Raw genomic sequence first — 23,592 nt, forward strand, 5'->3', positions numbered from 1 at the left:
TTTCGGCTATCTGTATGACCTAGGGTTTGGTCGGTTTCGGTTGACCCAAACTTCGGGCTCTATCAGGTCCGCTTTCGCGCATTTTGAGTCGGGTTTATTGGTTCGAGACAACTTTATTAATTTAAAAAAAAAAAAAGCACATTAGTTTTCATTTATCGCCATACAAAATGAGATAAGTACTTTGTAACATAATCCGTCTAATTATCCGGCTCAGGTCAATGCGCGATTTGTGAGTCATTTTATATCATAATTATGAAAGACTTTGTCTCCAATTAGTTGTTTCGAAATACTTCGAGTCGGGTTATTTCGAACTAGATATCTCGAGTTCGGGTCTAATATGGATTAAGTCGATACGAGTCGGGTCAGCTTTACGAGTTCGAGTTCCGAGTTTGGTTGACCGTTCGGTAAATACAACGGCAAACTATAAAATAAAACCCGTCTCTCTCTACCTAACTCCGGCAACACAACTCCCTCAATTTCTTCCCCCAATTCATCCACACAATCCACCATTTTTCTTTAATCTTTATTCTAATTGCATTGTATAGTAAGGTTAGATTCAAAACCCCAGCAATTTCATGGGGTAATTTTGCTGAAATTGGATGAATTAAAGCTGGGAAAATACAATAATGGGATTGTATTCGGCGAATTCGTCGTCGATACCGGCTGATTCAGTGAAATTGTGTGTGTTTGATCTAAGAAGAGGGCAAAAAGAAGGAGAAGAGATTGAAAAGATTCTGTTTTTTTATCCTCCTGATTTAGCATTTACTCAACAACTTTCTGTAATTGGGCTTAGTGAAGGTTTGATCACCTTCACAAGGTTCGTTTTACTAAATTTGGGTATTTAGGGTTTTATATTTAATGTTGAACTTTAAATTTTAATTGCATTTTCATGATTTTTGTGTTTGTGGGTAGTTTTATTGTTTTCTAGAATAAGGGTATTGTGTGGAATAGATTGGTGTATGAGATATAAGATTATCGCTAGACTGATCCATATTTCGTAAGCAATGTGGGTTATTTGGGTATCACAAAATCTCATTTGTGACGGCGATATCCGTCACACGCTTGTGACGGATACCATTTCCTCTCACAAAATACCCATGGGAGGTGAGTGGGGGAAGCACATGGGGGGTGCCCCCACCTTGTCCCCTCTCCCTTTTTGTGAGAGGTCACAAGCTTGTGACGGGATTAGCCCGTCACAAGCAAGATGCTTTGGGTGGGTATATATATGATTATATTGACATGTAGAGTTATAGGTCAAATGGGTTGGTCTCACTGTTTGAGACAAGATTTTCGCTAGCATGGATTATCGCATGAGCAACGAGATTATTGTGACACTGACCCGTGTTAAATAGTCAAAGGGTAGTTTTTCAGTAGTTTTTTAGGGGATGAATGGGTTGGTTTTACTGTTTTATTGGTACGGGTAAGGTTGCGTGCATTTGACGTTCCCTGGGTTTGTATTAGTGGTAATGTGGGATTCTCACTAGTTGTTGCTGATTGCTATGTAATAATGATACCTGAATACTTGAGATGGTTTAATCAATGCTCATATGGATTAGATATGTTGGTTTTACAGTTTTACTAGCTACTGGTAAGGTTGCGTGCATTTGACGTTCCCTGGTTTGTATTTGTGGGAATGTGGGATTCTTACCAATTTTTGATGATTGTATGGTAATGATGATATGTGGATGATTGATGGTTTAATCAATGCTTGTATGGAAGTGAATCACAATCTGGTTGTTAGATTTTCAAGAGTAGTGGAATGACGTAAAGAAGCTTTTTGTAGCCGTGTTTAGGAAGATAAGATGTATGGTGGCTTACCCTAATGTATGGGGAATCCAGTGAAACTTATGTGTAGGAGTAGGACTATTACAGAATTTAGTGCTTAGGAATTAGGATCGAGTCAGATTGCCCCATCTTCTTCGTCGATTGATTGGTTCAATAATATGTGTAATGCCTGCCTTTAGTCCTTAAAGGAAAGGGAAGTGCTCTACTTTGACATTCTGTGTTCACAACCCAGAATATTTTTTTTTTTTTTCAGTTTGTTGCCATGCTCAGCGTACCGAAGATAAGATGTAGTCAGTCTTGTTGTATTAGTGTAATGAGGCTGGCATATAGTGTGCTTTAGTTGGTTAAACTAAATCTTGTTCTCTTTCACGTCTCCCATTCCTTACCAGTGCATTTTTATGCTTAATATAGTCTGCCTTTATTCAAACAAGAAAATTAATTATATGCTTACGTTGATAGAATTTTCTCTCCGGATGCCGCTTGTGAGGTGATTGAAGCAGACAGGCATTCCCATGTTTTCTACGAGGCCGAGCCTGACATTTGGATGGTGATGGTATGTCTTTTATCACTTATCCAAATATGTGCTTTTCAATGACCTCCATGGACAAGGTGTATGCCATTACAACAACAACATCAGAGCCTTAATCCCAAAATGATTTGGGGTCGGTTGACATGAATCATCCTTTAGAACCGTCCATGGGTGAACGCACACCTCAAAATGCGAAAAACATACTGCATGGCTATATTATAATGACAAGGTGTATGCCATTATAATATTAAATTTAACATACTGCATAGCTATGTTAGAATTACAAGAGAATGTATCCTAGTGGCTTAAAGCTTGCTCGATTTTTGTTGTTGGACGTTGTCCATATACGACGTAGCATTTTCACAGGAAAGTGAAATGAAGCTGACAACATATCAAATTGAAGGCGATTAGGTTCTGTAAAACATTGTAAACAGGGATTGATGGATGGCATGGACCTGAAAGACTTTACGTTTCAGGACTGTAAATTATTTCCTGTAATTTCTTTTGTGCTGCATAGAAGTGCGATACATATAAAATATTACTTTCTAGGGTTTCTATATAATTATGACTCCTGCAATTAAGACCTCAAGAAAGATGTAGCTGTGAAGCTTTTGCCGAGTGGTAATATACATTTTTAACTTACTGGTCTTGCACTTTATCTTTTGCAGGTGGTGGAGAAGAACAAGGGGTTAGAGGCAATATGGCGCATTGATGCACTAAGGAGTATGCTAAAAGAAGTTCATTCTCTGTTTATAATGTTCAACGGATCTATCAGGGTTATGCTTGACGAGGAGTCTAGTGGAGCACTTCTTCGTCCTCTTCTGTATTCTTTCATTACTGACTATTTATTTGGTAAGGCTAACTATTACTACTTTGCTAGTATAGTGACATTTCATTTACGATTGTTTTTTAAGTTAAAATTTATTGTTAGTTACTAATTGTCAGCATGTCAAAAACGGTATCATTTGGATTTCTGCTGCTGCGGTAAAGCTGAAGTTCCTGTATCATTCTTCATTCAATTTCTACAACTGTGGCATTGTACTGAAGTTGCTCTCGTGCCTCACTTAAAATTTTCTGTTTGAGGCAGATATGTTTTCTGGAAAGAAACTCCAGTTACCATCCTTCCGTGATTCTTTGAAAGAAAGAGGAACCGTGCAAATGTTAACTGTAGGTCGTGAGGCAGCAATAGAAATACAGGTACTGGATATTGTTGAATTACTATTTATGTTTATTTTTCGGCAGAGGGTTGTTGTCATTGTGGACATGTTTATAATTTATGTACGTGTGTTTGCATATTCGATATTCTCTTCGTATTAACTATTTATACTTTATTTCTGCCTGTTTCGTTCATTTTCGAGGTTCTGCCAGTCAAATATAGCTTTCTCCTTGCTGATATGTGTTGAATCTAATCACATTAATTGCACTATTCTGTGCATTAGTTAATGTGGAGGAAAACTTCCTTAATTAGAAATGAGATTCAACTTTGCTGTCATCGTCTCTATTGTTCTTTTATCTGTATGAATATACTTTCGTAATTGTTGGTTTATCCTGCATATAATATTTTATACAGTATATGCTAATGTATATCATGACCCTGTTCATTGGGCAGTCACTGATGAGACTACTTGAGTCATCCGCTGGAAGTGCTCGGTGTCACTCTGTCATCTTGTTTCATGACTTGCTGGTGTCAACGTCGCTCTGTCCGGTATTTTTTGAATCCTTGTTTATTTTTTAGTATTTGTTTATTTCAGTGCTTTGGATTTCATGAAACAATGTTTTGGGATTCCCTGACATATGACCAGAAATTTTATCACCAGCACGGTTCTTTTACAGGACGACACAGTCAACTTGTACACATATGCTGTTATGAGGATGTCTCCTCAGGCTTTATCTTCTAAGACAAGCTCTTGGTCCTATCTCCGCAAAGGAAGTACTGTTCCACATTACACCACAGGATCTGTCTTTCAAAATTCATCTTCTGCTGACCAAGTCCATGGATCACGAGATACCTCCCCGAGTAGAGATGACAATCGTCTCATAAATAGACCATTGCAGCTAGACAACTGGTCTAAAGGGAAGGACGGATTTCTCTTAGCGAAATCATGGGGTTCAGATTCTGATACTCATGCTCCAAATTCAGTAATCCCTGCTATTTGGCTTCAGGGATCAAAAGAAAGAATGTATCTTTGTGCACATCAGCACAAGAATATCACGATTATTCTTCTAATTCCTGTCACCTCGATCAATAATGCTGAAAGAGAAATCCCTACCATAAAACATCAACTTCTTGAGAAAGTAAGTGTCTATCTTTCATTGCTTTCCCGGATTTTATTGATACATGCCTATCAGGCGTGTCAGAGTGTCAGACATTCCGTCATAATCAGGCAGACAGTTATATAATTTTATTGCCGTATTATAATTTGGTTGATCTGTATATTGCTTTTCAGAAATCTCTTAATTTTTTTTACTTCGGTGTGTCTTTAATATGGCAATAATAATTTATAATTATTTAGAAGCAGCTGATTTGGTTCTGGTTTATCAATGTTTATGCGCTACATAAATAAATACTTCCCACTTCCTTACATTTTCCATGTTTGGGTTTCCATCCATTTCTGTACATCTTTAATTATTGTAAATTTAGGGTCATCAAAGCACTCTTTTTTCAGTTTGATAGATAAACCTATGTATACTCTCCGACGACATTCCTCCGTACGCGAACCAAATGCAATGGAAATGGTGTGACACAGGAACTATATTATAAACTTTGTGCTTCTTTGATTCTTTTGCTTTATTTCTTCTGCTTGATCTTGTCATTTGGAACTATGTCATGGCCATTGTTGTTATCTTATTGCTTTCAATCTATCAGGCATCACTAAAGATCCTTAAAATTGAAGAAAAACTCTCGAAGGGTTGGGGTGGTGAAAATGCATACCATGTCAAGGGATATCGGTACTTGTTAGTAGATGGTGATAGAAATGTGTCCAGGGCTTCTCCAGCCAGTAAAGCTGCAACCTTGGCGAAGGTAGTACTCTGTCACAGTCTCACAGATGTATATTGAGATTTTGTAGTAATTGCTCTTTTGGTCTTTTTTTTGCTGATAAGCTCCGTGAAATTACCCCTTTTCAGTTATATCGTCTAGCCAAAGTAATGCACCCGTTACATGAAAGTAGAAAACTATAAGTTACTGTTGATTTCCTGTGTTCTCAAGTTGTACACCTTTCCATTGTTTCTCATGGAGCCAAAGACTCGGTTATTCTTTGGCTGCGCTGCTTTTCATTGTGAAGTAGCGGTCATTCAATAATTTTTGAGTTTCGACGCAATTACCATCATGGGTCAGCTGGAAACATCATATGATTGTTGGTTAACACTAGGGTAAATCCGCATACATTCGACTTCCCCCCTGCCTAGCCTGCTTTGTTACGGATCCCTTGAGGGTTGGGGCACTGTGGTAATTTTGTTGTCAAGCTGTACACTTTCTGAATGTCTTTAACTTGTAATTTTCCATGTTAAACTCTATGATCCGCAGTGGACTGAGTCGTTTGTTTCATGGTACTCCATTTCAGGAATCTTTTGTTGCAATGTGCAAGCTGAGGGAAGAGATTGATCACGAAAAGAGTAGGGCCCGACAGGAAGAAGTAAGCAAAGAAAAGGAGCTTGAAGTGTGCATTAGGGCAAAGAATAACGCATGGGTTGTTGCTCGGATTACGAAAGGGAAAGAGCTCTATGTCGTCTTGGAGAAAGCTAACGACACACTTCTTTATGCATCAGACGCCATTGAGAAGTTCAGCAATAGGTACTTCTTTTGCTATTTATTCCCGTCTTTGACTATCATGGTTTTTTATGCATGGTTAATACACTGAGTGATGACAGTGCGTAGCCCCTCACCGTTATTTCTTCTTACAGTCCGAACATAACTATACATTTTTCCCCTTATATCACTTCTGAGCGCCTTTTTATTTGTCGTTCAATGTAATAGAGGTGTAAAATCATTCGGGTTTTTGTCTGTGTAGGTATTGCAACGGAACGTTCTCGTTGGACTAAGGATACAACATCTCTCTCTGTAGATGCACAATTATCGCGAGAAGTATCTAGATTTTAAATCGTAGCAATTTGTGTACCTTTTCAGATCAAATAAGCAAAAAATAGATTCATGTACGATCGTTTAGCTTGATGTACATGATCACCATGTTTGTATTGGATGTAAAAAAATTCTAATTTTTTCGGATTATATAACCAAAGTATATACACAACATTGTCATAATTTAGCCGAGAATTTTACTTTCCTTATGTCTCCATCTGACTCGAATTTAAACTCACCTGAATGAATATAACTCAACTAACCGTAGATATTAGTTAGATTAACCGATAAAGTTATGAGGGATGATGGGCGTAACAACCTACTTTAAAACGAGTTGTTTGGGTAGTTGCCACTTGCCATGACATAGTTTTGAACCCCATTAAATACAGTACTCCACTTCGATTACAAAAAGTCGAACGAAGGTGTATAACATGATTCAAAATTGAGAGCGAGACCACCTTCTTTAAAACGAGTTGTTTGGGGTAAAGATTAGAAACGTCAATAAAATAGAAAATTGAGTCGACTTAAAATGGTCTCTACAATGAAAAAGACAATGAAACGGACACTCGATGTGGCACTCCAAACGATTTTTGAAATCGACCCAATTTAGTCCTCTGCGACATCTTTTAATTAGTTAAACACTCGGATATTACTGACAATAAATAAGGTATTGTAGTATCGTACCATTAACATATAAATAAAAAACCGTTACACAATGTACAACCGTCTTACACAACAACGAAACCGAAATCGACTGAGAAAAGGACATTTTCGTCATTCATCCAAACGACAACAAAGTGAAGATCAGTCAGCGGTATATAAACGCAATAACAGAAATCTCTAGGATATAAAAGCATCCCAAATTTCAATTTCATCCTCATTCAATTGTAAATCTTCCTTTATTCCGTTATCAATTTCTCGAAAATGAGATGACGCCACTGGATGATACCGAGAACTCTGACATCCAAAAATTTAGCGACCATTAAGGGTGATACAAAGACTCGGTACCATCCAGTGGCGCCCTGACGTTGTTTAATTCACCTGATTTTTGATGACCCATTTGCTTAAAACCTCTAGAATTCTAGAAATGTTATATATAAGTGAAATTTAGTGAGTTATTGTAAAAAAGATTTGATTTTGGAACTAATTTTGAGATGGGTTTTTGATTTTGAGCAGATCTAAGTGAGAAGAAATGGCAACATTTGAGCTTTATAGGAGGTCTACCATTGGAATGTGCTTGACTGAAACATTGGATGAAATGGTTCAAAATGGTGTTCTTAGTCCTGAACTTGCTATTCAAGTTCTTGTCCAATTTGATAAGGTAATTCTTCAAAGTTCACCTTTTTGTATTCAGTGGCGGAATCAGGATTTGTCGTTAATAGGTGCAAAATCTTATGAAATGAAGTAAACTAAAAGGAAAAATTGAAACTTTAATCTAAAAAACCAAAAAAAATTGTTGTTCTGTGGTAACCGTCCAGGATGGTCTAATAGCAAGTTCAAAAGGTTCTTAGAACTCGGCCTCAAATGGTCTTTTAGAATTGGGGCCTCAAATTTATTGGATGGCCCTGTGACCGCCCCTACTAGCCCTTCCCTAGCTCCACCACTGACGATATTTGTTATTTGTTTTTATTGTATGTTGTTTTGTAGTCTATGACTGAAGCTCTAGAGGCACAGGTGAAGACTAAAGTTACCATCAAGGTAAATGATACTGGATAATTATTTATGCTCATGTGCTAAAAGTTTTGGATAAAAGTTTTTGTATTTCTTTCAGTTTATTTGGTGTTTTTGTGTGTAGTAATGAATGGAGTTTTACTGTTAGTCATGGGTCTTAGTATGAATGGATGATTGCCTATGATCAAAGTGCCCGATAATGCGATAAATGTTGTAAACAAAGACTACCCCTCTTAGGTTCTAGTCAGTTGAACTCGAAAGTGTGGAGAAAGATGTGATCTTGGATATGATTTTGAAGAGCTTTGATTACAGGGTTTGTGCCACTATGCCAGTATTGTGTGGTTTGATGTTCTGTTTGGTTGGGGGAATGGGTTCGAGTTCACTGCATGCTATTGGATCTATATATTAGGGGCAATTTGTTTTTTGAATGAAGTTCATTCTATTATGGACGATTTGATTCAAGAATTTACCTACCAAAACCCAAACTACATAACTGTGGTTTGTGCTGTCAAAGGCAACAACAACAACATTACCCCAGTGCCTCAATGGCTCCCGCAAATTGCAGAGTAAGGGGGGTCGGATGTACGCAGCCTTACCCTTGTGTTAGAAACACAAAGAGGTTGTTTCCGAATGACCCAAGAGGCCAAGATGAAAATTGCGTCGAGAACTGCATCGAAAGACTGCTACTTCACAAGAGAAAGAAGCGCAGCCACTTTAGTAAGATCACGACGCTTAGTGTAGCAACTAGTAGTGAATGCTGTGTGGCTTAAGATCAACATTTCATATTTTGCTTGCGTAAAACATTCCCTTAGATTCTAGTTAATTGCACTCAAAATACGGGAAATGAAAATGTCTTCTTGGGTGTGAATGTGTGATATTATTGAGCTTGGTTATGGGGAAAATGTCAAGGCTACGTGCGTATGTCTTTGGGGGAAATGAAGACTATGATGCTTAGTTAGAGATTTTTATGCTGGCAGGCGTAAGGCTTCTGAGAATGAAGACTATGACACGTAGTGTAGTAGCATAGTATGTAAAAGTATCCCGTCATGTTCTTGTTAGGTGAATTAAGCAACTAGTAGTCAATGACTGGTTGAATTTCTCAAAAAAGGGTTTTTGAGTATTGCTTGAGGATAACCGTGTGAATGTTGTATACTTTTAAAGTTATAATCCTGCAAAGTAAGTTGTCTGTCATTGACTAGCAATAGACCTAAGGAATGATGAATAAGTTGTCTTGGAAGTCATAGGCTTGGTTTTTATTTAAGTGAAATCTTGGTCTTTGGAGTCTTGGGCTCGCTGTGAGGTTTCAGTGGAATGCTTGTCTAGGAGGTCGTAGACTCGGTATTGATTAAAGTGAAATGCTCGTCTGGGAAAAAAAAGCTTGGTGTTGCTTTGTAGTGATTACTGATTAGGGAATGTTCAGGAAGAGTCCACCAATTCGCATGTACGGATTTATGGATTTATTACTGCCTTGCACCGTGAAATGAGGTCAAGTAAGGCAGATTTTGGAACGTGATTTTTTTCATATTCATGATCGTCTTCCCTTTGCATTTCAATTCCAAATCCAACCATCTTTGTAACAAGTTAACCTCTCATGGTAGTAAATCTGGGTTGAGAGTCTTGAGACACCACATTGGGATCGCTTTCTAAAGGTTTCGACTTTTGAAGGTTGTATGATCTGCCGTATGGAGAAACGACTCAGATCATGGTGTTATCAAAAGCGACATGTAATACCTTGTTTCAGCCTATAGTTTATACACATTTGATTAGTTTGTATCTTTGTAGTAGAAACCTTCTTAATTGACTAGACGGGTTTAACGGCAATAAGGTTTCAGAACAGTCATTCTTTGCTTGAATCGTTTGCTTTCTTGGTAAATTACTGTTACGTCCTTGAGGTCTATTGATGCGCATCTGTTTCGGGTGATAATTTATTCTATGCTTTTCAATTTGCAAACTCTCGTGTCATTTTACCGTCTCTTTTGAATCTCGTACAGGGACATCTGCACACGTACAGATTCTGCGACAATGTATGGACGTTCATTCTACAGGATGCATTATTCAAAAGCGAGGAATGCCAAGAAAATGTCAGTCGCGTCAAGATAGTTGCTTGCGATTCAAAGCTCCTCACTCAGTAAGAATCTGCCATAGAGTAGTTTCTGTAGCTTGCTCGATAAATACTGAAACCTCTGAATTATTCCGATTGACTTGTAAAACCTTGTACTCTTTTCTCCTGGCTGTAACTGGTTTACATTTGATTCTGGGTCGGTTTTCATGCGAGTACATGCAACGAGCTATGTAGTTTCTCATTTATTCTCCGCCATATAAATCATATACCTAAATTGGAAACGTAAATTTTGGGTGGAATGGCGGAATCCAAAGGCTTCTGGAGCTTTTGCAAATTGCGGGATAGGGGGATGGATCAGTTATCAGATGATGGCTATTCTCCAAGCTAACTGCAGTCGAAAACTCGAAAATTTATTTGTTCATATTTTAAACAATTGATCATCATCTTCATTAGTTATATCATGTTGATGTTGCTGCACTCTTGCTCAACCTTTCACATCCACTAAGCTCTAGCTTACCAAACATCACTACTACACGCACGTGTCGTTTACAACAACATAAACGAGGTTTTTTTTGAGACCGTTTTACAGGGTAAGACGGTTTTTTTCAATGTTAAACAATCATTGTCACTCTTATTATATGTCTTTTATTTATAAAAAATCATCTTATACTATGAGACAGTTTTACATAATAATTACTGGTAATAACGAAATACTAGTAATAAACAAGTTAATTAGAAAGAAATCCAACCATAATCATCAACTTTTAAGACCGTCTTAACTAAAAAGTGATCATGAGAGATTGAGAGGTTTTAAGATAAGACGGATTAAACAAAACTAAATGAAGGACACAAAATGGACAATGTTAAGAGTTAGGGTCATCTAATCCAAATTTTGAAACGTTGGCCTTTGTGTTTTGGAAAAGGTTTTCCCGTTTCCGTACTTTCCCGGCCTACATTCCATTCAACGTATGATTCCAAATGTGGACTTTAACTAAGATTTGATGTCCTCTACCAATAAAGTTTGTGTTGTAATCAAAGTTTTATTGCTCTAATATTACTCCATCTGTTCACCTTTTAATAAAGTTGAGAACTTTCCCTTAAATACATAAATAAAGTTAATAATTGCTTATTAGCTTAGACTTAGGGGTGCTCAGTGGTCAGAAATCGGCCTGAATCGGGACTCCTGGATCAGGAGAACCCAAAGTTCGGACAATCGCGTACCCCAAAACGAATCAAACAAGAGGGACTCGGATCGGACATGTATCTTTTTGTTGGATTATAAATCCACTTGTGAGTCCCACATCGGTGAAAAAGAGAGAAATTGTCTATCTTATAAGGCCTAGGGGTGTTTCTCCCATAGTCAATTGGTTTTGGGAGATAAGAGCATTCTTGGGCTTGTGAGTTAGACTTCTCTCCTCCACCGCGGGTAAGGTCAGACCCATCTCGTGTTTATTATGGTATCAGAGCCTAAGGCAAAAAAAAAGACCTGGGTCTCGTCCACTTGTGAGTCCCACATCGGTGAAAAAGAGAGAGATTGTCTATCTTATAAGGCCTAGGGGTGTTTCTCCCATAGCCAATTGGTTTTGGGAGATAAGAGCATTCTTGGACTTGTGAGTTAGACTTCTCTCCTCCACCGCGGGTAAGGCCAGACCCATCTCGTGTTTATTACTTTTTGGTCTGGTATTTTCTGGATTTTGACTGAACAAGTTTGGCTATGAACTGTACATTAAGTTTTTTTTTTTTTTCCGTTTGGACCTGGAGATTGATCACCATTCGTAAACCTAGACACCGGATCGTCCATTCCGGTTTGCAATCCCTGGGCGTTTTATGATCAACTCTAGGTGAGTCAATGTATATAGTCCTACCTAGACCTGACAAAATTGACCGATCAGAATAACTCGACACGAACTTAACACTCGAGCTTGTCTCGAAACCCAAATTGACCCGACTCACTATAACCGACTCAAATGTTTATTGTTGCAAACGGATTATTATCCATGAATAACTTGATAATAGTTGACCCGAAATCAGCAAAACCCGAAATCAACCCAACCCAGTTGATTCATTTGCCAGGTCTAAATATCATACATCCAATTCAAAGTAAAAAAACACGACCGAAATTACCTGATCCAAACTAGTACAATTAGACTCTGTTTGGCAAGCCATTTCAGCTACCTGATTTGGTCAAAGTAGCTTATTTGATCAAAATTTCAGGCACCTTATTTTTTTGTAAGCGTTTGGCAAGTACTTTATTTAACCAAATAAGCTACCTGAAATGAAATGCTACCTAGAGTAGCATTTGAGATTTCAGGTACCTGATTCGATTTGATTTTCCATTTTTACCCCTTAAATTTATACTATTAAATAATTATCATATCCTTTTATGTCATTTAATCAAAATCAGTTAGTTTTTCAGTTAGTTTGCCAAACACTTTTTTATATAATCAGTTACCTTATTAGTTCATAATTTTCAACTAACTTATCAGTAGCTTTTCAGTTTTCAGCTACCTTTTCAAGTTTCAGCTACCTTTTAAGTTAGTTTTACCAAACAAAGCCTTAACCCATTTACCAGGTCTAGTTTATACTAGGACTCTAGGAGGGTAATAAAGCTTGCCCCTTCCTTCCTCTTTCTTCTTCCTCCATTTTTCGATTCATCAAATTCCTCCATTGTTATTACTTTCATAAAATATCAAAAACTTATTAATTGTGGATGGCAAGAAGCAACAAATACTCGTCTTTGAACTTAAACCACATCTACGACAAACAACAACAACAATCTTCCTCTTCCTCCTCTTCCAACCTTAACAATTCCTCCTCTCGATCCCCGTCCTCGTCTTCGTCCTCGTATTTATCCGCTTCTCGTCTTACCCATGGCGGAATGCTCGTCCTCTCTCGCCCTTCTCCGAAACCCAAATCAATTACCAAACCCTTAACCCCACCTTCCCCTACCACCCCACCCGCACCCGAAATCGTAACCCCACCCGCACCCGTATCCGAAACCGTATCACCTAAACCGGATAAATTCGTTCCGCCGCATCTTCGTGTCGGTTTCGTGCCGAAAGAGATCGTTACTCCACCTCCTCCAGCTTATAGTAGTAATAATAATAGTAATGGTAATCGGCCTGGATCGGGTCATCGGCCGGGATCGGGTCATGGGTATCGGTATAATGGATCGCCGGATAGTTTTCGGCCTGGATCGGGTCATGGACAGCCGGATTTTGGGTATTTGAATCGGCCGCGATCTGGTGGGAACTCTCGACCGGGTTCTAGTGGATGGTATTGATTTTGATTCTTCTTTTAATTGATTTTTTTATTGTCTCAATCATTTGTTTACGTTTTTCCATATTATTGATTGGGGCAAAGTAGCACTAAAACTTAGAAGAGACGGTCTTTCAATAAGTTAGGCAGAGCCCTGATGTGTTTTTCGCAAGCCTTTTATTATTGATCAGTACTGATGTAATCGTTAATCGCGATTTCCAAAGTTATTGTGAGACGGTTTTTCAGGAGACTTACTAAGAGAGTAGTTATTTATGTCGATGATTTCCTTAAAAACTTGCAACTTGCTAATGAATTGCCATTTTTGGTAGTGTCACCTAATAAGGTACTTGTACTAAAAATCGACAAGAATATCGACAATTGATGCTACTCAAGTATATTCTTGCTGTTTATTCGTGTATTTATTTTGTGTGTTTTTTTAAGTGGGGATTCTCTGTCGAATTTGTACTTCATTTCATGTTGTATTCTTTCATTGTTGGCACATCACCCTTGAAATAGATATTGGGGCGGTAAATTGGATTAAATTGGTGATATGAATGAAAATAGAATAAGGATCTTGCTAATTCTGTAGTAAACGGTAAAGAAGCCTATTTTGAATGATTCCGAAAGGTGCTGAAAATTGTTCGGAAATAGTACTCGTAGTGTTTTGGTAGCTGAATTTTTGTGTTGGGTATGGAAGGTGTCTCATTTTTTGGAGATTATGCTAGTGTGATTTCGGATATACAGCAAATAAATTGGGGGTGATCAATGATCATAAGTGGCTTGCTGTGGTTTCTGTTGTAGCGTTTCCCATATGGTGTTCTATTTTTCGTAATGATTCTGTCATAGACGAACTGTGGAAAAGTGACGAGATGCTTCTAGTTTCTTGCGTTTACATCCTATGATGAGTATTAGACTTTTACTTACAATTGCCTGTGTTCAGTTCAGTCGGTGTGCAGCATTGTTGATTTTAAGAGTCAAATGCGGGCTTGTTATATTTCCATGTATGGCTATTTAGGAAAAAAAAATTCATTCTTTGTCGGACAACACAATATCTCACAACATATCTGACAAACATCGTCACCAACCAAATAAATTTCTTTTCAATATCATTACTTTCTTCTAAATATATTTAATTTAAGGGTTGATTTTATTTGGTCTAGAGGTTTAAAGTAGGTTAAATGATTTAGGAGCAGTTTAATGACTTATTTCGAATCCTGAAACTGTGTTCGATTGACACCTACTGATCTACCATACCACTTTCAATGGCCAACACAGCCCTCAATCAAAATGAAGGGTTGAATTTATAGGCCGTACCGATTGCTTGTCTCTATGTTTCTCCGACTCTCCTCGGGCACGGATATTTTTCGTAAAGTTTTCAACTTTTTGGTCTAAGATAGTGTGTCGAAGTGCCATGTTGTGTCCGCTTTTAAGTGTCCGACATTCGACCAAAGTGAAGTGTCGGAAGAACATAGGTTTGTCTCATTGTTTGACCGTGAAAACATCTACTTGTTTGTGAGTTCTACTAAACGTTACAAAATTTTAAAAAAGGTATTGGCTAATATTTCAACAAATGGGAAATTAATAGCCCATTTAAATGTAATGGCATCCTCGTTTATAATTTTTGTATGTATAAGTGGATTACTAAGTGGGGTTTAAACTTAAAATATGCTCAACGCACAAAATTATTATACTTAGATAAGCTCTGTTGGACGAGGTTAGAAGGGAACAAAAGATCCTACATGTTGAATGCTAATTAGCACTCCCTCCGTCCCGTTCATTTGTTGTGCTATTCCATTTTGGGGTTTCTGGTCAATTGTTGTCCTTTCTATGTTAGGAATGCATTTGATGATCAATTTGATTCTTTACACTCAATTTGGTCCACTTGTCATTTAATAATTGGCCCCCTCCTTTTAATAATTGGCCCCCTTCTTTTTCTTGGGTCTTTGTGCCAAAACCAAATGACAACAATTGACCGGGACGGAGGGAAGTAACAGTTTTCTATCATTAAGTTCTTAAGCTTTATTTGTAAAGACATACTTATTTTACCTTCTTATCTATTTTCTCATGTATTTTTTTTACTTAATTCCGAAAAATTGAGCTATCTTCTTTTTTATGGGTATAGAAAAGTTTTTGACTGGTTCGGCCCTTTGACTGAGGCAGAGTCCTTGTTTGGTTTGGATGAAATTTACAATTAGAGGGAATGAGAGGGGAAAGGACGGAAGGTAGCCTTGGTGTTTTTTTCCTTTCAAATTTTTGTAAGCTTTAATTTAGCATGTAGGAAGGAAGGTTTTCCCAACCCCAACTAAGCATACGAACAATGTGTTACACCATAGTTTTCCCTCCAAATCCGTTCATCCAAAAAAGGGGGTCAAATGAGTTTTGATAAGAGTGACTGTTTTAAATGTATTAGATCTTTTGAAGTTTGTGTATTGGATATTTTATTATAAAATTTCCTTACCATGTTGATATGCATCTTGGCCTCCCTCGTGAATTTCAATCTATTCGGTAAAGATTAGAAAGGGAAGCGTCAACCATATTGGTGATTGTGGTATCAATGGTTTCGCATGAAGTCTTATGTAAAGCTGTTTTTTATGTAAAACCATTAATTAAGATATTTATATCCATACCAGAAGCAGATCGAATATACTAAAACAGTTATTTGGGTCAATTAACATGTGACGCTGCAGTGTACAGTACACTGTGTACTCATATAAAACCGTCTTACATAAGTTTGGTTGTAAAATTGTGGTTATAGATCAGCTGGTAGGATGCTCCCATGAATCATGTTCTGTTATCTCTGATGGAACAAGTTTGAAAACCATAGCTAGAGTCTGATTCCACGTAATTTTTGTTGTTGTTCCACGTAATTTATTCGGAAAAGAAAAGCAGGACGATCGTCAACCATACTGACGATTTTTGGTATTGTTGGTTTTGAGCCTAGGGTTATATATATGAAGCATGTTCTCTTATTTTGTGATGCAATACGTTTGAAAACTGATGCCCTGTTTTTCCCGTTCCCAATGAGCCAAGCCCCAGCATGAGTCACTATGGTATGGTTATGGAATATGGATTACGACGTAATTCAACAAAATGGCTCACTAGACTAGATTCACTTTATCTTGGTGTGAAGTAGAAGTTATTTGATGCAGTTTTTGTTATATTTTTCATTATGAATCATCGTTCCATCTCTGTGTTGTTAAGATAGGTTCACGCTGCATGCCTGCATACCTGCGACTTTTTATCCTGTCATCTGCGGAAACATTTGTCGTTATTGTTGTCCTAGGCCTTGTAAGTATGCAAGTACTGCTTGAGTCATGATTAATGAATTTTGGTTTTTATGCATTCTAATGACTTCCAAAGGACGGTAGTCATACTATACTGCTACTGCTACGAGTTTACGACCAAACCAAGACTCATTCTACTTTGTTGTGCAGAATGCGTTCATGAAACTAGGCTCATTTCCACTCCGGAAGCTCGAAGTTGAATTTATTGGAATGTGCATTCCATAGACAAAGAGCTTTATTCATGGAAATTGTCTGAGGTACAGGAGAAGGTTAACAATGGAGCTCCACTTAAACTTGTTTTTAATTAATGTTGGTTTTCGAAAAGACGTCTGATCATCTAATGGTTGTGATTTAGCCCTTGTGCTAATAGAATTTAGAATTCTTGTCTAATTGTTATTTCGATTAAATCGATAGAAATTCTGATGACCGTAGTTGCTGACCCCAACTGCTGTAATCTGTTTGATTGTGTATTTCTCATCCTATTGTGTTACAATACCTTTAACGAACCTAAGATCTCGTTTAAGGTTTCTTCGTTTAAGCGTAACAATGTTTTGACGATATATAACTAATATAAGACTATCATATATCATAATTCCTTTGTTTCAACTGATTCATCGGCATCAGTGTTTTACCGTACTTTGTACATTTGGTCGAAACGGCAATATCCGTCTTAGTTGTAAACGGATTTAATTAGATAACATAGTGGTAGTTGTCTAGGTACTACTGTACTAGCAAAAAAGATTATCTAGTCTTGCTATAGACGGATATATCCGTCTATAGCTAAAGACGGGTCAAATAGTTTGAAAGTGGTGACATTTTTTGCCCTCCACCACCCCACTTGTTGTTTGTCCTATTAGGAATGCAGTATTGTATTTGGTCCGTCTTTAGTTATAGACGAATATGTGCCGTCTATAATGAGATTTTGTGATCTTATTATTATCAACTGGTAGTATGTATTTAAATGCATTTCATCATTAAAACAGATATTGTCGTCTTAATAAATACAGTAAGAAGTGGCCGGGGATAGAAATATATCTATCGAAGTATACAAATAGAGACCCATATCATATACTGTTGAGCATTATTTTTCATTTCCAACCCATCATATAATTTACTCATTTAGAAAATTGTTCCAGTGTCCTACTCCCTCCTATTCACAATAAACCTCCCATTTTATTTTGACACAAAAATTAAGAAAATATACTACCCTACCATATAAATACGAATTTGCTAAACGTCGCCCCTAGTTTTGCTAAACGTCGCCCCTAATTTTACTATTTTGCCCTTTGCTACTTTATACACCATCACTTCCTTTATTTTCATTTCCGTGTTCAAACTATTTCCGCTTCAAAACCCGCTTCAAAAAAACAAAAAATTCAAATCCGCTTGAAAAATAACAACAAAAATCGGGAAAAAAAAAGCCGTGAGGGTGACGACGGAGGATCGGGAGACGATGATGAACACGGAAATGAAAATAACTACTTCTTATTAGTGATTTGTTTCACTTGAGTTTTTTTTTTTTTTTTGTTGAACATTTAGTTTTTTCCGTTGAACATTTTATGTTAGACTTGTTACATTATTTTTTTTTTGTTGAACATTTTCTGTTGAACATTTTATGTTAGACTTGTCGTTTATGGCGTGACTTAGTACTAACCAAATATTTTTAGTAGTTTTGTAAAAAAAACAAAAAAAAGGCTTAAACGTGTAGAAAACACGATATGGCCTGGGTCAAAACGTGTAGATTACATGTTTTAGCCTGGGCCAAAATGTGTAGAATACATGTTTCACTGGGCACAAACTTGTTTTCTACATGTTTTTTTAAAGGCCAAAACGTGTAGACAACATGTTTCAGCCTGGGCACAAACGTGTTTTCTACACGTTGGAGCCAATTTTTTTTTTTTAAAATTTTTTTTTTTTTTTTAAAAAATGACGAAGTCTTAGATAAATATTTACGTTTATTTCCGTTAACTATGTTTTAATTAACTTGTAGCAACAATTTCCGTTAACTATGTTTTAATTAAAAGCGACAATGAGTGAGAAGAAAAACAACGAGTGGGAAGAAAAACAACGAAATTAAAAAGATGATACGATTAATAATCATTGTAATATCGATAATGTTGTTCGGCATTCCAATCATTTTCGAATTGCTTTCCGTCGTAATTTTCATTAGTATACGATTCACACATGTATCAGAAAAATGGGTTATCGTCACCCATTTCCGATTCAAGATAAAAAAAATTGTGTAATATAGTTTTTAGAGAGGGAAGGGTAAACTTGCCAAAATAAAATGAAAATAGGGGCGACGTTTAGTAAAATAGGGGCGACGTTTAGCAATTTTGTATAAATAAATTTGGACCACACAAATACACTACCCCACCATACAATTAAATTTGGACCACACAAACACTTACCAAAAAGGAAATAGGGAGGTTATTGTGAATAGACGAAAAAGGAAATATGGAAGTTTAGAAGTATTGAATAGGAGGGAGTACTTTATATGGGATGTCCTGTCATGTACTCGTTTCATGTTCATGTCTGTTTTGGTGCTAATTAAGTAGAATTTAATTCTCATTTGTGACGGCGATATCCGTCACAAACTTGTGACGGGTACCGTTTCCTCTCACAAAATGCCCATTGAGAGGTGAGTGGAAGCACATGGGAGGTGCCCGACCTTGTTCCCTCTCCCTTTTTTTGTGAGAGGTCACAAGCTAAGCCCGTCACAAGCAAGACTAGCTGATACCCATTGAGAGGTGAGTGGGAAGCACAGGGGGGGTGCCCCACCTTGTTCCCTCTCCCTTTTTTGTGAGATGTCACAAGTTAAGCCCGTCACAAGCAAGACTAGCTGTAGTAAGGGCAAATTCTCATTTGTGACGGCGATATCCGTCACAAACTTGTGACGGGTACCGTTTCCTCTCACAAAATGTCCATTGAAAGGTGAGTGGGAAGCACATGGGGGTGCCCCATCTTATTCTCTCTCCCTTTTTTGTGAGAGGTTACAAGCTAAGCCCGTCACAAGCAAAACTAGCTGTATAGCAAGGATTAGGAGTTTAGGACCTTATGAAAAAAACAGTTTATATGAAAAGACATTTTCAAGCAAACTACCCCCACTAATAACAGTCAAGTTGGAGCAAGAAAACAATACATAATCAAGTCGGAAGTTGGCCTTAATCAGCTTTATACACACTTGTTGTAACGGAGGCGTCCCGTTACTCAAATAGTTAATTGATAAGGCGATAAGAACAATAAATAACGAATGTAAATAAAGTTGACACAAAGATTTACTTGGTTCACCAGTAAAATAACTGGCTACGTCCACCCTGCGAGGAGATCAAATTTCACTATGCGGAGAAAATAGTACAACAGTAAACCGATACACACGCGCTCAATATGAGCCAAAAGTATACCCTATTCTACCAACAAATATAGTAGTCTCAAAGGAACAAAAGAGACTACCCCAATAAGACGAAGGACAAATAATCTTGAGGCCTACCAAGATCTGAACAAACTCTTCCGATCTTCAAAGACAGATTTAACACCAATAATAGAGCCCAGAACAAACTGAGTTTTCTTCTTCAGAAGGAACCTCACAAAACGACCCTCTTTACTGTGCTCTCAAAACTCTCTCTTAATTAACCTAGAATAAAACTTGGGTCTTTATATATTTATTCCACCTAAGATAAAATATTTACTGTGATCTTGTTTGATTCGTCTTTACGAGTATATTAAAAATATCTAACTTTTATATTTTTTGCAAATACGTAGCTAACGATATTTAACGCGTAAAACACGCGTTGGGAAACGTGAAAAAAGAAAGTGGTAGAGTGGAGTTGAATGGAGGAAGTAGGAAATAATTATTTCCTAATCTCAATACAATACCCGAAAGGCAGAAAGTAGAAACGACTAATTAACAAACAAGGCCACGGAGACTTAACAAATAGTCAACGTGACTAATTAAATATGGGACCCATTGTGTTTCTTAAACCAAAGCCATGTATGTAGCCAAACACAGGAAGATAAACGACCTGCGTAGGAAATCACGACCCGCATTCCACTCGGCAATCCCCTTTGTCTTTGTTTCTAACTTCTTTGTTACTTGTCTTTGCTTAATCCGTCTTCGACACAAATTCAAGGCACAAATTTCTAACAACACTCGCGATATTATATTGAAGTATGTGGCTTAGATATCTTTACAAATGACCACTAGTGTAATCGGGTCTGAAATCGAGATTTTTTTTTTTTTTGAAAGAAGGTGAATAACTTACATTATTGTAACCAATACAGAGTAAGCTATTCGACTAAATAGCACCAGACACTTGACAGCTAGATCTAGCACTACAAAGCCATACATAGAAATTACATAACCTTTATTTAAAAGTAAAGCTAAAACAACAAGATAAGCAAGATTAACGATGGTAGGATGGCAAGAGATGGCAGCTTGTTCACGAGCGTTGATATCATCATCATTAACACGGAAGGCCTCCAAGTACCGTCGATATATAAAGCGAAAGAGTAACAATCGAGATTTAATACATGTTCACTGTCTTATTAACGTACATTTCCAATTTTTAGGCTTTAGCTAGGCTATTATGTCAGAAGTTACGTTGGGCTTAATTAGTTCGGGATAGTATATGGCTTAGATAGTTCGGTCCCTTTACAAATGACCACTGTAAGTCTGTAATCGTGTCTGAAATCGAGATTTAATACATGCATGAGGTCTTAACTCTTAACCAACGTCGTTTTCATGCCTAATCATCCTTTATGCCCTTATAAAGGAGCCTAGATCATACACACAAGATACACAAACCATATTACATATTTTCTCAAAGATAATATAAGCCTACCATCTATCAATGGATACTTCTACCTTATTAGCCATGGAAAACCCGAAAGAGCTACTAAACGCGCAAGCTCATATATGGAACCATATTTTCGCGTACCATAGTTCAATCGCCCTTAAATGTGCAATTGAGCTAGGTATTCCTGACACCATTCAAAAACATGGTAATCCCATGACCCTCCAAGACCTAGCCAATTCACTAGCCATCACCCCAACCAAAACTCGTTCATTGTATCGCCTTTTACGACTTTTAGTACACTCCAACTTCTTCTCCATGACCAAGTTAGTCGATGGAGAAGAAGCGTATGCTAATAATATAAACTCACAACTTTTACTGAAAGATCACCCCTGTACCATGTCACCATTCACCCTAGGGATGTTGGACCCAACACTGACTGAGCCACCTCATTATTTGAGCAAATGGTTTCGGAACCAGGATGAGTCGGTCTTCTACATGGTTCATGGAAGGAGTTTCTGGGAACACGCTGATTTAACTCCCGGGTTCAACCAACTGTTCAACCAAGCCCTGGCTAGTGATGCTGGTATTGTCTCGACCGCACTCGTGGATAGTAAAAATTTTATGAAGATGGTCGAGGCATTAGGATCGTTGGTTGATGTTGGTGGTGGTAATGGGACTTTGACTAAGGCCATTGCTAGGGCTTATCCATTGTTGAAGTGTATTGTGTTTGATTTACCACAGGTTGTTGATGGGTTACAAGGGAATGAGAGTAACTTGAATTGGAATATGTTCTGGTGACATGTTTAAGAAAATTCCTTCTGCTGATGTTGTGTTGCTCAAGGTTAGTTTTATTTTGTTCATTAGTTTTTATAACGAGTGCCTGTTGGCTCCCTTTTAAATACGAAGTAGTATTTACCCTGCCGACAGGCACCCGTTATAAAAACTGATGAATAAAATAAAACTAACCTTGAGCAACACAACATCAGCCGAAAGAATTTTCTTCAAACCAACCTAACCTGAAGAAAATTCTCTTCTGCTGATGTAATCTGAAGAAAATTCCTTCTGCTGATGATGTGTTGCTCAAAATTAGTTTTATTTTGTTCATCAGTTTTTATAACGGGTGCCTGTCAGCGGGCAAGCGGCAAGCCTGTTATAAAAACTAATGAATAAAATAAAACTAACCTTGAGCAGCACAACATCAGCAGAAGGGATTTTCTTCAAACCCAAATCTAAGAAAATTCCTTCCGCTGATGTTGTGTTGCTCAAGGTTAGTTTTATTTTATTCATTAGTTTTTATAACGGGTGTTTGTCGATGGGGTAAATACTACTTCGTATTTTAAAAGGGAGTAATTTCTAATTTACGTGCATTTCTTTTTATTGATGACTTGATGTTAATTATAGTGGATTATGCATGATTGGAGTGATGAAGATTGTGTAAGGATACTTGAACAATGCAAAAAAGCTATTCCTAGCCATGGCAAAATAATAATCATAGAAATTGTGGTAGACCCTCAAGGTGATCAAAATATGAAGAATAATCACTACTACAACGCCCAACTTTTCTTGGACATGCAAATGATGGCTCATACACTTGGAGGAATTGAAAGAAGTGAACAAGAGTGGAAACAATTGATAATCAAAGCTGGTTTTAATCACTACAATATTTTTCCTATTTTAGGAGTAAGATCTGTCATTGAAGTGTATTGTTACTTTGTTAGTACAATATGATGGCAGATGCGTCTTTGCGCGAAAAAAAAAAAAAACGATCATATATATCATCGACTGTCATTGAAGTCGTGTGTTGTGTACAATCGATACTAATATAGGATTGATCTATTAAGTGTCCAATTTTATTTGTATGTCTTTGTTATCGACTGTCATTGAAGTCGTGTGTTGTGTACAACAATTACACAAATACTATTATACAACCTGTTGTACAAAAGCATTATACAACCATCATAAATTTAATCGAGCTTATGTGTATTTTTTTCGAGCTTTTATAACTTTTGATTTATATTTAAATTTTTTTATGTCAAAATTAAAATCTAGTTGAGCTTATATATACTATTCTTGAATTTCATTATAATTTTTTAAAATCAATATTTTTATAATGGAGCTCAAGTTCTTTC

The 23,592-nt window shown here is 37.2% G+C and overlaps 4 protein-coding genes across 5 annotated transcripts; all 4 read left to right on the forward strand.

Annotated features, from left to right (window-relative positions):
* The first annotated feature begins 370 nt into the window (after positions 1 to 370).
* LOC141610597 (vacuolar fusion protein CCZ1 homolog B-like) lies at positions 371 to 6,605 on the forward strand. Of its 2 annotated transcripts, XM_074428765.1 has the most exons (10): positions 419 to 817; positions 2,245 to 2,338; positions 2,983 to 3,166; positions 3,260 to 3,298; positions 3,402 to 3,511; positions 3,924 to 4,019; positions 4,148 to 4,609; positions 5,181 to 5,336; positions 5,878 to 6,107; positions 6,325 to 6,605. In XM_074428765.1, the coding sequence occupies exons 1-10, from the start codon at positions 627 to 629 to the stop codon at positions 6,353 to 6,355; spliced, it is 1,593 nt and encodes a 530-aa protein (XP_074284866.1). In that variant the 5' UTR covers positions 419 to 626; the 3' UTR covers positions 6,356 to 6,605. The 2 variants fall into 2 exon arrangements, with proteins under 2 accessions (XP_074284867.1, XP_074284866.1); XM_074428766.1 differs by lacking the exon at positions 3,260 to 3,298 and having other exon boundaries at positions 371 to 817.
* A 552-nt stretch (positions 6,606 to 7,157) lies between these two features.
* On the forward strand, positions 7,158 to 10,318 carry LOC141610598 (transcription initiation factor IIA subunit 2-like). The gene is made up of 4 exons (XM_074428768.1): positions 7,158 to 7,279; positions 7,569 to 7,713; positions 8,040 to 8,090; positions 10,055 to 10,318. Exons 2-4 carry the CDS (start codon positions 7,585 to 7,587, stop codon positions 10,193 to 10,195), a joined length of 321 nt encoding a protein of 106 aa, XP_074284869.1. The 5' UTR covers positions 7,158 to 7,279; positions 7,569 to 7,584; the 3' UTR covers positions 10,196 to 10,318.
* Positions 10,319 to 12,750: 2,432 nt separating this feature from the next.
* LOC141610599 (uncharacterized) lies at positions 12,751 to 16,950 on the forward strand. The gene is made up of 2 exons (XM_074428769.1): positions 12,751 to 13,401; positions 16,818 to 16,950. Coding segments are annotated over exons 1-2 (567 nt in total). The 5' UTR covers positions 12,751 to 12,835; the 3' UTR covers positions 16,819 to 16,950.
* Positions 16,951 to 21,517: 4,567 nt separating this feature from the next.
* On the forward strand, positions 21,518 to 22,241 carry LOC141612576 (trans-resveratrol di-O-methyltransferase-like). The gene is made up of 2 exons (XM_074431387.1): positions 21,518 to 22,110; positions 22,205 to 22,241. The coding sequence occupies exons 1-2, from the start codon at positions 21,518 to 21,520 to the stop codon at positions 22,239 to 22,241; spliced, it is 630 nt and encodes a 209-aa protein (XP_074287488.1).
* Positions 22,242 to 23,592: the final 1,351 nt, after the last annotated feature.

This window comes from Silene latifolia, chromosome 11 (assembly GCF_048544455.1).
Source record: "Silene latifolia isolate original U9 population chromosome 11, ASM4854445v1, whole genome shotgun sequence".
Taxonomy (NCBI): domain Eukaryota; kingdom Viridiplantae; phylum Streptophyta; class Magnoliopsida; order Caryophyllales; family Caryophyllaceae; genus Silene; species Silene latifolia.

Excerpts from the sequence above, each read along its gene's own strand:
- LOC141610597 (XM_074428765.1), top strand. The coding sequence starts at position 627 with ATGGGATTGTATTCGGCGAATTCGTCGTCGATACCGGCTGATTCAGTG. Across the intron at positions 2,339-2,982 it reads CTGACATTTGGATGGTGATG|GTGGTGGAGAAGAACAAGGG; the intron begins GTATGTCTTTTA and ends TATCTTTTGCAG. Across the intron at positions 3,299-3,401 it reads TTTGGATTTCTGCTGCTGCG|ATATGTTTTCTGGAAAGAAA; the intron begins GTAAAGCTGAAG and ends TGTTTGAGGCAG.
- LOC141610598 (XM_074428768.1), top strand. The coding sequence starts at position 7,585 with ATGGCAACATTTGAGCTTTATAGGAGGTCTACCATTGGAATGTGCTTG. Across the intron at positions 7,714-8,039 it reads TTCTTGTCCAATTTGATAAG|TCTATGACTGAAGCTCTAGA; the intron begins GTAATTCTTCAA and ends GTTGTTTTGTAG. Across the intron at positions 8,091-10,054 it reads AGACTAAAGTTACCATCAAG|GGACATCTGCACACGTACAG; the intron begins GTAAATGATACT and ends AATCTCGTACAG.
- LOC141610599 (XM_074428769.1), top strand. The coding sequence starts at position 12,836 with ATGGCAAGAAGCAACAAATACTCGTCTTTGAACTTAAACCACATCTAC.
- LOC141612576 (XM_074431387.1), top strand. The coding sequence starts at position 21,518 with ATGGATACTTCTACCTTATTAGCCATGGAAAACCCGAAAGAGCTACTA. Across the intron at positions 22,111-22,204 it reads ATGGTCGAGGCATTAGGATC|GTTGTTGATGGGTTACAAGG; the intron begins GTTGGTTGATGT and ends GATTTACCACAG.